Source organism: Rhineura floridana, chromosome 6 (assembly GCF_030035675.1).
Source record: "Rhineura floridana isolate rRhiFlo1 chromosome 6, rRhiFlo1.hap2, whole genome shotgun sequence".
Classification (NCBI taxonomy): domain Eukaryota; kingdom Metazoa; phylum Chordata; class Lepidosauria; order Squamata; family Rhineuridae; genus Rhineura; species Rhineura floridana.
Window position 1 is genome coordinate 50,160,144 of NC_084485.1, and position 12,577 is coordinate 50,172,720.

General features: G+C 40.5%; 1 protein-coding gene across 1 annotated transcript; it reads right to left on the reverse strand.

The window, feature by feature from the left end:
* Window positions 1-439: 439 nt before the first annotated feature.
* Window positions 440-8,817, reverse strand: LOC133387295 (tubulin alpha-8 chain). Its single transcript, XM_061631782.1, has 5 exons — window positions 8,707-8,817; window positions 4,624-4,846; window positions 3,536-3,684; window positions 1,936-2,616; window positions 440-958 (listed from the first exon to the last, which is right to left on the reverse strand). The coding sequence occupies exons 1-5, from the start codon at window positions 8,707-8,709 to the stop codon at window positions 665-667; spliced, it is 1,350 nt and encodes a 449-aa protein (XP_061487766.1). The 5' UTR covers window positions 8,710-8,817; the 3' UTR covers window positions 440-664.
* Between the last annotated feature and the right edge of the window lie 3,760 nt (window positions 8,818-12,577).

A 12,577-nucleotide genomic window follows, 5' to 3' on the forward strand; every position in this document is an offset into this window, starting at 1 on the left:
CATGATGACTGTGTTTTACCTCCACTGTTGGAGACAGTATGCTTCTGAATTTCAGTTGCTGGAATTTGCAGGAGGGGACAGTGCTGTTGCACTCAGGTCTTGCTTGCCAGCTTCCCATAGGCATCCAGTTGGCCACTGTGAGAACAGGATGCTGAACTAGATCCAGCAGGTGCTTTTTGGGTTCAATTAAAATATAACACAAATTTGGTTATTTAGTTAGTATTTAGCAATTCCAAGTAAGTGTGTCTAGGACTGGAGTGTTATATTGGCTACTAGCAGAATATATACTCACTACTCACAAATACTACTAACATTCTGGTCTACTTGGAGATAGTGCAGGATTAAACTGTAAACAAGTTTACCATTTCACTCCTCTCCATAAAAATTGCTTGCTTTAGGGTGCATTAGGACATGTAGCAATGAAACAAATACGTGTTAGTTAATACGCAAGGTGACTTTATTTGTTTGTATTCAGCTGAATGCTTTAGTGCCTGCATCATCGAAATCGACTGGTAAATTATCTTGGTTATAAATGATTTCATTCCAAGCACTTTGGCATGGAATGCTAGGTGTACAGTTTACATTTGTGATGTGTTCCCCATTTACTTTTTACTACAGATACAGTAGCAAATGGTAACAGCCATACAACAGACTTGTGTGAAGTTTAATACTCCTCGCCTTCATCTTCACCATCCAAGGAGTCTGTGCCCACTTCTTCATAATCCTTCTCAAGTGCAGCCAGATCCTCGCGGGCCTCAGAAAATTCTCCTTCCTCCATTCCTTCTCCTACATACCAATGGACAAACGCACGCTTGGCATACATTAAGTCAAATTTGTGGTCCAGACGGGCCCAGGCCTCTGCAATGGCTGTGGTATTGCTAAGCATACAGACAGCACGTTGGACTTTGGCCAAGTCACCCCCAGGAACTACTGTTGGGGGCTGGTAATTAATACCTACCTAGAAAAAAAATCAATCGATAAAAGTACAGTCATTATAATGTTTCCTAGATCACAAGAATATCTAACATGTTGCTTGTTTACATGTCAGAAAGCTGCTGCATACAGTAAATTCAAGGTCAAGATTACACTGTGTTAAGAACACCGGGGTTGGGAGTGTAGAACTTTGTATTCATTTTAACAACTTTTGATGTAGACTTTCCCAGATTGATTTGAACATAACAAATGCCTAACCAGAGAGGTATCCTGACACGTTTCCACAAAGTAGTATTTTTGTTATAGGGAAATACTTTACTCATTTGCAAACTGCAGTATTTTGTTGCTATTCTTCCCAGTTAGCAAACATGTTCCTCCCACAAGAGCAGAGTGGGGAATCTTTTCTGTCAAGGGCTGCATGCTTTTTCGCACTCCCTTTCTTCCTACTCAGTGAGGATTGACAGATAGCTCTTGCCAGAAATCAGAAGTGATCACTTGCAGAGGGCTTATTTTCTTCAGCCTTCCATTTTGGCTCTCCCTTGTTTTTTCTTCTCCTGCCCTCCTTCTCTCCCTGAGCTGCACCCACCCACATGGTATTAGGCCAGGTTTCCCATGACTATTATTAGAAGCTGTAACATCATTAGTCATCAGCGTAATTTTTTCTCTGCATCATTTTATAACTTTGTTAAGAGCTCATTGCTCCCCTTTTTAAATGCCCTCCATGTAGTACGTTAATCTAGCATGACTAATATTAAAAGGTATTTTATATGAAAAAGCCTTAATTGTTAACATTTGAATCAGCTTTAGTTAGTTTATATACAGCAAGCAGAATACAGACTGCTTTATCTCCTTCATGTAACTGCAGGAAAATGTAAGTGCCCTCCCACCAAGATTATGATCAACCAGCCTCTTCAAAAATTATATACTAGTGATGTGCTTATTAAAGAACCTACAAATGTAGACATGGAGTAAGCCATTTTTAATTCAGTCAGCAGCACTTACCTTAAAACCAGTAGGGCACCAGTCAACAAATTGAATGGTACGCTTTGTTTTGATAGCAGCAATAGCAGCGTTGACATCCTTGGGGACAACATCTCCACGATACAACATACAACAAGCCATGTATTTGCCATGACGAGGATCACATTTTACCATTTGATTAGATGGCTCAAAGCAAGCATTGGTAATCTCAGAGACAGAGAGCTGCTCATGGTAGGCCTTCTCTGCCGAAATAATGGGGGAATATGTTACAAGGGGAAAGTGAATTCTGGGGTAAGGCACCAGGTTTGTCTGGAACTCTGTTAGATCCACATTTAAGGCACCATCAAATCTGAGAGAGGCAGTGATTGAGGAAACAATCTGACCAATGAGACGGTTGAGGTTGGTGTAGGTAGGGCGTTCAATATCCAGGTTCCTACGACAAATGTCATAGATGGCTTCATTATCAACCATGAAGGCACAGTCAGAATGTTCAAGGGTGGTGTGGGTAGTCAGGATAGAGTTATATGGCTCAACAACAGCAGTTGAAACTTGGGGAGCTGGGTATATGGCAAATTCTAATTTTGATTTCTTTCCATAGTCGACTGAGAGGCGTTCCATCAGCAGAGAAGTGAAACCGGAACCAGTGCCTCCTCCAAAACTGTGGAAGATCAGGAATCCTTGCAAGCCAGTGCACTGGTCAGCCTGTCGGGGGAAATACACATTGTAGCAGGTCAGTATATTGATATTTGAGAATGGGTTTTGTTCATTTGTCCTTACCTCCTTATATTGTTTTCTGCCTGGTAGCAAAACATTTCCTTATAGTTCAAGTCACTATTGTTATGATTTATAATGGGGTTCCCCACAAAACATTGTAAGAAAAAAAGAGGATTCCAAATGTAGTCAAAGTAGAACTCCTTGTGTACAAGTTTACAGCAACAACTGTGAGTAGTCCCCAGACCAAATATTTGCTACACTTTGTATTATACAGAGGTCACAGGCAAATTCCTTAAGTCCATGGACTAAGCCATATTTAGTTTTATTTATTTCAGTCACCCAGTAGCTGATATTCTCTGGACAACCACAGAATGTGTGTGTTTGTGTATATATATAAAACCACAGTTCTATGAAGCAATAGAAGACAACAAATATTATAATTGAAATATTCTGGCCTTCAGGATTCAGCTCTTTCTTATCTTAGTTATCATTAGCCTCATTCCTCTTTGGCTCAATTCTAAAACCATGAGAGAGGAGGCCAAATCCACGAAAATGGCAGAAACCAATTTTTTAAAATAGCATCAGTCCCTTTACAGGGGCCTTCTATACCAACAGGAAATATAGCAACTAGGCAGGTGAGATGGTTAGCCATGCCATACTTGTGCCTTCAAGCCTACCTCATGGTCCTAACCAGACTGAAAAGCCTGAATCAACTATCAGTTTTCTAACAGCATCAAGAGTTACATACCACCACCCCCAAATTCAGGAAAGCTACAAAAGAGCCCAAGAATATTTACCTTTTGACAGGCACAGAATGACAGATGGATATTGAACATCCATAACTGGCTTTTAAAAAGGGCAAAATGTTTCAGTGCAAGTTTGATTGTGTAAAAGTAATGGAACATACCAATTTCCTGACACGCTCCAATACTAGATCAATTATTTCTTTGCCCACAGTGTAGTGACCTCTTGCATAATTATTAGCAGCATCTTCCTTGCCGGAAATCAGCTGTTCGGGGTGAAAGAGTTGTTTATATGTCCCATTCCTCACTTCATCTGCAACCAAAAGCACAAGTAATTGTACAATAAAAATAGTATGCAAATAAAATTCATTATTTTGTTAGTGTCTGAAACACCTCTAAGGCAGGCCTTCTCTACAATTCTAAAAAGTAGTTTTGTAGGTATATAAAACTTAAACAGAAAGAGCCAAGGAATTGTATTCAATTTTTTTCTACTAATGGTACAGGATTTTGTTTTGCTTTGACACTGATAGCAATCTCCTAGCACAGGTTATTTTAGTATAAGGAATGATTTTTGAAATACAAGAGTACATACATAAAGTATAAACAGTTAGCAACAGTATCCAGTAAGTGGGTTAAAATGTTTTTCTAGCTCTGAGTACCAGAGGATAGGTATGCTAGTCTGTTGCAGCAAGACACAAAGAGTCTTGTAGCACCTTAAAGAAGAACAATTGTGTTGTTGTATCCATTAGTCGTACTTGTAGACCCACAGAAATGAATAGACATGACTAACATAGGTCTATTAATTTCAGTGGGTCTACTCTAATACTTATATGGCTATGACCCTTAGTCTTTTAAGATGCCACAAGACTTGTTTTTTTTCCTATTTGCAGAAACTTAGTTGTATCGTTAAAATTTAGGGAAGACTCCTGCAATCTCATCTTTCAAGTAACAAGTTAAGAAGCTACACCTTAACCCAAGCAATACTTTTATATCATACATCAAAGCAAAGTACTATCTAATTTCTCTCTAAACTTCAATTATAATAGATATCTTAACCAGATATTTAAAAATAAATATCTACTGTGCTTTGCTCTGACTATGTTAAGCTCATAAGCTCATGCAAGGTGTTCACATAGTATCTAAACGGTAACAAGAAAAATGGGATCTTCAGACATTCCAGGCTTTTGTTATACAGATCTTCCCACAACACATCTTACATCCATCCCAACCACACAGGCTATGTCTATTTTACCTATCACTGATGGTTCCAAATCCACAAATACAGCACGAGGGACGTGCTTTCCTGCGCCAGTTTCACTGAAGAAGGTGTTGAATGAGTCATCTCCACCACCGATTGTTTTGTCACTTGGCATTGTGCCATTAGGCTGAATGCCATGCTCCAAACAGTAGAGTTCCCAACATGCATTGCCAATTTGCACACCAGCTTGACCAACATGGATTGAGATGCACTCACGCTATATGAAGGGAGACAGAAGGGGCAAGTTAATACAGTTTTCTCTTTCTTTGTTCTTCACAATAACATGAAAGGCAAACTGCCACTAAATCCATTAAATAGGGAACATATGTTCAAGAAAAGCTGCCAACCACAATTCAAGTTAGTTATCAACTACATGGAGGATAACAAAGGGTACTTAGTAGCCTTCTTTGTGTACCCAACACTGCTTACCTAGCTGCAAAAGCAGTATTGCTAGCAGAGGAATCCACCATTTACAGAACACACAACAGCTAATATATAAATGCTTCAGTTGAAGACACAAATTAACACATCTAATTTATGTTGATAACTCAAGTGTACAATAATCACATGTCTAATGATCTGTCTCGGCTACTTTGACTCCAATCTTAACCAAGGAAGTAGAAAAGGTCATTGGCCATCCAGTCAACTCGTCTATAGAAGCATTATTCATCTAGAATCCCAGGCAGCCATGCTTTTCCAGACCCAATCCAGATGTGGGCATATGAACGTGGGCTTCCTGCAGCACTCCACCTTTCCTGCTTTTCAGTGAAGATTGGAAACGCAAGATTATTTTTTATTTATTACCTTTATATCCTGCCTTTCTTTTCAATATAGAAACCCAAGGCAGCTTACATATGGTTCCCAGGTGGTCTCCTATCCAGGCACTGACCAGACCTGATCCTGCTTAGCTGAGAGCTGGCCTTATGTCCCTTCAGACCATAGCCTGGACTTTGTAACTAGATTCCCATAGTGATTAATGCATTCTTATAATGCACTGCTTGTTGCATTAAAACTTTTAATATGAGCTACTCAAGTGAGTCTTGAAGGACAGTATATAAATATGCAAGATAAAATAAAGATTTGTTCCTTTAAATAACAAGCTTGCTTCTCCTAAGAAAGATGTCATCATCATTTCAGATGGTGATATTCATATGCTATCATGCAGGAAGTATGCTTCAACTAAGATAGATTTAGGATTTGTGTTAAAGTGTCCCCTACTCCAGGTACAGTATTGGATTCTCCAATATATTTTTGTGTATTGCAAATGTTCATTTCTCACACTGCTTGTTGACTGATGCATCTTTGCCCTGGATTATAGACTTTTAATGTAAAAAAGTTAAGGTTGTCCCCAAATTATTCTTTACCTAGGAATAATGGTGGTTAACTCAATTAGCAACCTGTTGGTGTACTTTTAAATTAGCTGTCCTAATTTGTTAACTTTGCTTTCATATATCTGGAGCTCAGGTGATATCTGCTTTAAAAACTTTTGGGATATTCCTTAAATTCTTATATTTAAAGATTCTTCTCATCAATTATCCACACCAGGTAATATTTTCTATACCCCAGAATAAGTATGCAACTATACAGCTCAAAGTGGTATTTCATTCTGAGGTGAAGGAGCAGTTAAGAACTTAATTTCTGAAAAGGTTATGCTCTTAAATCTTATTCTGTTCATTTCCAATAAAGCCTGTTTGCTCACCCCTTCATAATCTCTTTGCACCTTCCACTTCTTTGGTGTTAGTGGTTCCTGGATAAATGGCCAAGGACATAGCTCATAAAATCCTATTTTAATACCCACAGCCCTCCCATCCCTTATAAGTTCCACCATCTTTAAAGCTGTGTTCTGAGACATATGTACATGTTCAAGGGTTGTATCTAACTAAATTATACTCTGTATAGACCCATCACTGGCTACAACTCCAAGTCTTTTATTACGTACCTCCAAAGTCAAGGACAATTGTAGATGAAACACACATTTCACCCAGCTAAACCAGGACATCAAATATAAAACACAGGTAGAAAGATACTCTAGTCAGAGACAAATAGGTCAAAAGGTAGCTGACTGTGGTCACATGGATAGTGGAAAACTGCCAATATTAGTTCAATTGCATTATCACACCCAGGAGTTCACCTGCATAAAAATTACAAACCTAAGTATATATGTATTTTAAGTCAAGCTTTGTACCCTCATAAGTGTAAGGACCGCACAGAGAAAACATTCAGTCATTGATCAGTTTCCTTCCTCATGAGTCATGGTGAGAAAAGATCAATAATTTCCACTACCTGTTATACTGCTCCCTGCTGTTTCAAGTCTACAGACAAATCAGTCTCTAAGTACAATAATTTAGCCAGCACAATTGAAATGCATGAGTGCATTGGTGGCACAGTCTGGGTACAAGCCATCCATCACCTAATATTCATCTAAGGCCATGACGTTAATGGCCAGATTGAGTTCAGCACTTTAGCCAGATGTTAAGAAATGAATTTGGGTCTTTGCAGTCACTTCGAGATTCAATGTCTGTCATATAGAGCAACATTTCTGACTTCTTGTTTTTCAAAGACTATAGCATTAAGATGCATTTGTAGAACTCACTGTATGAAAAATAAGAGCCAGAATATAACAGGAAAGCTCTGGTGCCAATTTTGAGAGTGTATGTAAATATGTATATGAATACACACCTCTATAGTTAATTTGTGACAGAATGGAGCAATCAGAATTCAAGGATAATGCAAAAATGCACTGTGAACTACATGCCAAAAATCAAAGAGAAAGAACAGTCTTTAAAAAACCCCAACCCCCAGTTTTGTCATAGGATGTTGAAACATCAGAGAATAAAAGGGCTGCGAGAGGCAGCCATCTTCTTTAGAAACTTCCCACCATTTTGCAGCAATTCTTTACAAACTTGTAAAGTGGGGAGGGGGGTGTTGTTGAGTAGCCAAAACTGCACCAACCAGTTATGCCACAACAGAAAGCTGCCAAAACGCCTAAAGAAAACCACTAGCTAGTCAAATAAAGCCAGTTAAGTCTTTAAGGATTTAAAACGGAAACAAGAAGGACCAAGGGTGGTGGCTAAAAAAACACACCTCTCACCCCTGCTGCCCCCCCCACTCCAGACAAAGGGAAAGGGACTCCGAGATGTCAGCTCGAAGTCACCTAAACCAATGAGTCATGCTTAAGACATTTTAAGATTCCGTTTCTTGGCTTTTTGTTAGTCCTTTGGTTTGAGGACATGTAGACATCTCTTGTATATTCCCAAATGCCTCTCTACTAATAGGAGGCCCAGATACATTTCGAGAACTGAGGCTCTCAGCAGCGGAAGCTTTAAGAGAAACTGGCAGAAAGACAAGAGGGGCAACTCGAGGTTGCGGTAAAACGCCTGGCTGAAGAGATCTAAGTGCAGCCGCTGCAGGCCGGTCACTCACGCAAGGACTTTGGACGCTAACTTTTTGCAGAAACTCGAGATTCACCAACTCATCCTACACGTCTCAAACAGAAAACAAGGAAAAAAACACTGTTCTGCTTTATAAGCCTCTCTGGTATACTTACGATACCTGTTGACCTTTAGATACTACAGCAACTTAGCAAAGGGCCCCCCGCTCCAAACAGTCACGCATCACCATCGTAGCAGCCTTCTATAGGCAACTTAAGCTGCGGCCCTAGCCATGCCTACTCAGAAGTAAGCCCCACTGGATTCAACGAGACTTACTTCCAGGTAAAAGGAGATTAGGATTGCAGTCTTCGACTATAGCTTCTGTTCTCAACCCTCGCATCGCGGCGCGCCCTGTTAAGTGGCACATTCCATACCGACCTACAAGATGTTTTCCCGACATTCTTTCACTCACAGCGGAAAGGCACACAGATTACCTCAAAGACCGCTATAAAAAAAAAATCACCTCTCCGTCGCTAGTTTGCACGCGAGTGCGCCACTGATGCTAGCGCGACACAGAAAAGAGCAAAGGGTTTAAAATTCTAATGACATTGCATTATATAAGGCAGAAACAAACGCATAATATGCCTCTATTAATAGCTTGGATAGGGATAAAACCCCGGCGGCAAGAAAACCAAGTAACTCTCACCATGTTTCCGGCAGGTTATGAATCTGTGAGGTTGTCGGTGCTCTGGCTTCAGCAGACGCGCTACGAGTCTGAGCAGCACCGCGAAAACAGCTGCTTCGTAGACAGGACAGCCTTTATATAAGGAGCCCGCAAGAGCGCTTTTCTCCATGTAGCGGATTGGACGAAACAATCTCCTTGCGCCTCCCCTTGGGCCCTATTGAATAGGGAGCGAAAGGGAGACACCCTCGCTCCGCCATCATTGGGCAGCAGATATGAAATGTCCATTTGCGGATCGTCATAGGATAATTCGTAACGAGGGAAAACTGGACTATAAATTCCCGCCAAACCAAAAATTATCGAATAGGGCCGACCCACTCCCTTCCAACCTATAATCTCTCGTTCACGTTATTTCCCCGTTAGTGGAACTGTCAAGTTCATATATCTGTGCTTAACTGGGGCCTTGAAACTCAAATGCACTGCCACAAAGAGAAGGGAGATACTTGCCTGATTTTGGAAATACTATTTCTGGACGTCCTTCCATGTTTCTGCGTTCTGTAACGAGTTTGCAGCTCTTTCGCCCATATTGTGCCAAGCCTCTTGTTGAAGAACATTTTGGCTGTGCTTTTCTAGTAATCCCCGGCACAGAGGACTCAAACTCAAGAATGAAGAGGGGAAACTAAGCCAGTGGGTGCAAGCAAGGAGATGCAAAGATCGATTGGCTGTCATATTTCCCAACACACTTTGAACTGGAGATATTTTTCCTCAGAAGAAACTAATCAACTTTTAATTAGTAGTACAACAATTGAACCCTGCACTCTATATGATTATGCTCAACCCATTTATCCAAGCGCTGCTGGGTTTGGGTCCCTTTGGGAAGAGGTCACTGGAGGCTCATTGGCACTTTGTAACATTTGTTGCATTTAGTTACAAATATACAGGTTACGCATAGGTGGAGGAACATTTTAAACCCTCCAACAGCTACACAAAGGCCATTTGAGATCTCTAAGGAGAAGCACATGGGGCTGGGTAAATTCCATATTACGGATCATTAGGAAACAGAAAATTTGCCAACATCATGCCTTTTACACAAGTATGTGGTGCATCTATACTTAGATTACTGTGTACAGTTCTGATTGCTGTATCTCACAAATGATACTGTAGAGTTGGAAAAGGTGCAGAAAAGGCAACCAAAATGATCAGGGAACTGGAATAACTCCCTAGAGGAAAGGTTTCACTATTTGGGGCTTTTTAGTTTGGAAAAATGGAGACACATGACAGAGATGCATCCATTTATGCATGGTGTAGAAAAAGTAAATAGAGACTCCCTCTGCCCTAATACTACTAGAAGCTGGAGTCATCCAGTGAAACTGATGAATGGTGGAAGATTCAGGACAGACAAGAGAAAGTACTTCTTCACACTGCTCATAGTTAAACTATGGAATTTGTTGCCACAAGCATGGTGATGGCAACCAATTTAGTCAGCTTTAAACGGGGATTAGATTAATCAGTAAGAGGATAAGGCTATCAATGGCTACTATCAATGCTTACAGTGGCTGTATACTATCTCCAGGAGCTGAGGCATCATGTCTCTAAATACTATTAGCAGTGCAGCAGTAGCACATAAGTGCTATAGTGCTCATGTTCTGCTTGTGGTTTTTCCCCTAGGCAGCTGGTTGGCCACCTTGGGAAACAGGATATGGGACTAAAAGGTCTGGTCTGATGCAGCAAGGCTGTTGGGTGAAAAAGAAAACAACAGGACCCCTGTATCTTTAATAGTTGTGTAGCAATTTCAGCAAGTGTAGTTTGGCATGCAAGCTGCACCTGATAAAATTTTCCCTCCTACACAACTTCTAGGGCCAGGGATGGGGAACCTTTGGACCTCCAGATGTTCCTGAACTACAACTCCCATCAACCCTAGCAAGCATGGCAAGAAATGGTGTAGTTCCACAACATTTGGAAGGGGCAAAGATTTCCCACACATGTAGCAGGGAGACAGTTATCATCCTAAAATATTTATGGCATCCAAACTTAGTTCTCTGTATTTTTCTCAGTACCTCACAAACTGCTTTGTGCATTCACATAGACACCTGGAATACAACATCATTGGCTTTGTCCATTTGTCCTTAGCTTTGTCCATTTTCTCTTGCTGCTCCATATTCCTGGAATTGTCTTCCAGAGCACTTATGGACTGCTCCCTCAATTTTCGTTTTGAAGTTTTATCAAAAACCCTTCCTTTTTTCCAAAGCTTTTGGCATTTCAGCTTAGGTTTTTTTATTTTTATAATTTGTACGCCTAGAGTATGTGTATTTGCAGTCCTCGCTTTGTCTTCTCTTTGTTCTCCCCTTCCTTTGCAGTCCTCATTTTATTTTATTTATATTGTATGCCATTTTAGCAAGGACTGGTTTTTATTGTTTAATTTTATGTACAGTGCCATGTGCATTTGGTGGTGCGAAATAAATGCTGGGAAGAGGAAAAGTTCTATCCACCTTCTCTTATAGGTCTTCCATTCAATGTAGTTCTGGAAATGGTTACATATCAAGCAACAGTTGGCTAATTATTTCATTCCATGGCAACACATCACCTATTTTCTAAAACAAAAAGGTGTGCTGGGACTAGGGTTGCCAGGTCCATGGCCTGAGACTGATCCTGTATCTTTAGGAGAAGAGAAAGTCAGCCAAGTGCAGGTGTTCTTGCAACTCTGTAATGGGAAAAACCACAAAGTGGAATTCTCCCTCTCCCCTCCCCAACTTTTAAAGATACAGAAGAGCTCTTGGAGGCCAGGCCTGGCAACCAAGAGATCTTCTGTATCTTTAAAAGTTGGGGAGGGGGGAGGGAGAATTCCACCTTGTGGTTTTTCCCATTACAGGGTTGCAAGAACACCTGCACTTGGCTGACTTTCTCTTCTCCTAAAGATACAGGATCAGTCTCAGGCCAAGAACCTGGCAACCCTAGCTGGGACTCACACTTTCCTGCTAAGACACTATACTATTTGCTTAGGAAGTGCTGTCAGTGTTACACAAATCCTGCTTGAAAAGAGTTACTGTGTGTAGGAATTTCATAGAACCTAAATGGAAATGTTCACATATGACCATTACATTAACATGTATTTTGCTGATGGTATACACAAGCTATACCTGGAAATGTATAGCAAGTTGAGGCTCCACAACATGTGTACGTGTAGCAAATAGAAATCTGCATTCATCACATTTTATTATCTATATGTAGATCAACTACTAATTCCTACATGGAAGTGCTTTTACATAGAAATGTTGTGGTGTTTGAAGCAGCCCCAAGGCTGAAACAGCTTGAGGGCAGATTTAGTTGCTCACTGGTGAAAGAGACACCTCTGTCCATGTATACAGCCATTTTCACAACTATTACTTCAAACTTTCTAAAACTCAAGCTTGGTATTGAAAACAGATTCCACGGCTGAGCCTTCATACAGATTAATTCTTCCATATGTTTAGGCTGGTTTTCCGTGGAACCAGTTTCTATTGAGCCATCACTCATATCAGAGGAGAGAAGAGGAGAGTAACTTCATCAAGCTGACTCCTGTGAGGATCCTAACTACCATAAAGTCAGCTGTTTGAAGAACTGTGTGGCAGGAACTGCCCTGTCCTTCTGGCCTGATCCTTGTCACCAACCATCTCTGATCTGGGATATAGTGGTTGCAGGAAGGGACCTCTTTATTGAGGGCAAGACAGCTGGAAGCACTACTGACATCAGTGGTGAGTTGCTACTCTTCTTAACAGCTATAGACAAAATTATAGTTGCATTATAAAAACTGCAGCTTTAAGAACCTATGCTTGAGATTGCTTTTCTCTCCTCCATCTCATTTATTTTTCCCTGTGTGAAATGTCTTTTTAGATTGTGAGCCTAAAATCATCTTAGA

Excerpts from the sequence above, each read along its gene's own strand:
- LOC133387295 (XM_061631782.1), bottom strand. Across the intron at positions 3,685-4,623 it reads TTTGGAACCATCAGTGATAG|ATGAAGTGAGGAATGGGACA; the intron begins GTAAAATAGACA and ends TTTTGGTTGCAG. Across the intron at positions 2,617-3,535 it reads TGGAGCGTGTCAGGAAATTG|GCTGACCAGTGCACTGGCTT; the intron begins GTATGTTCCATT and ends TTCCCCCGACAG.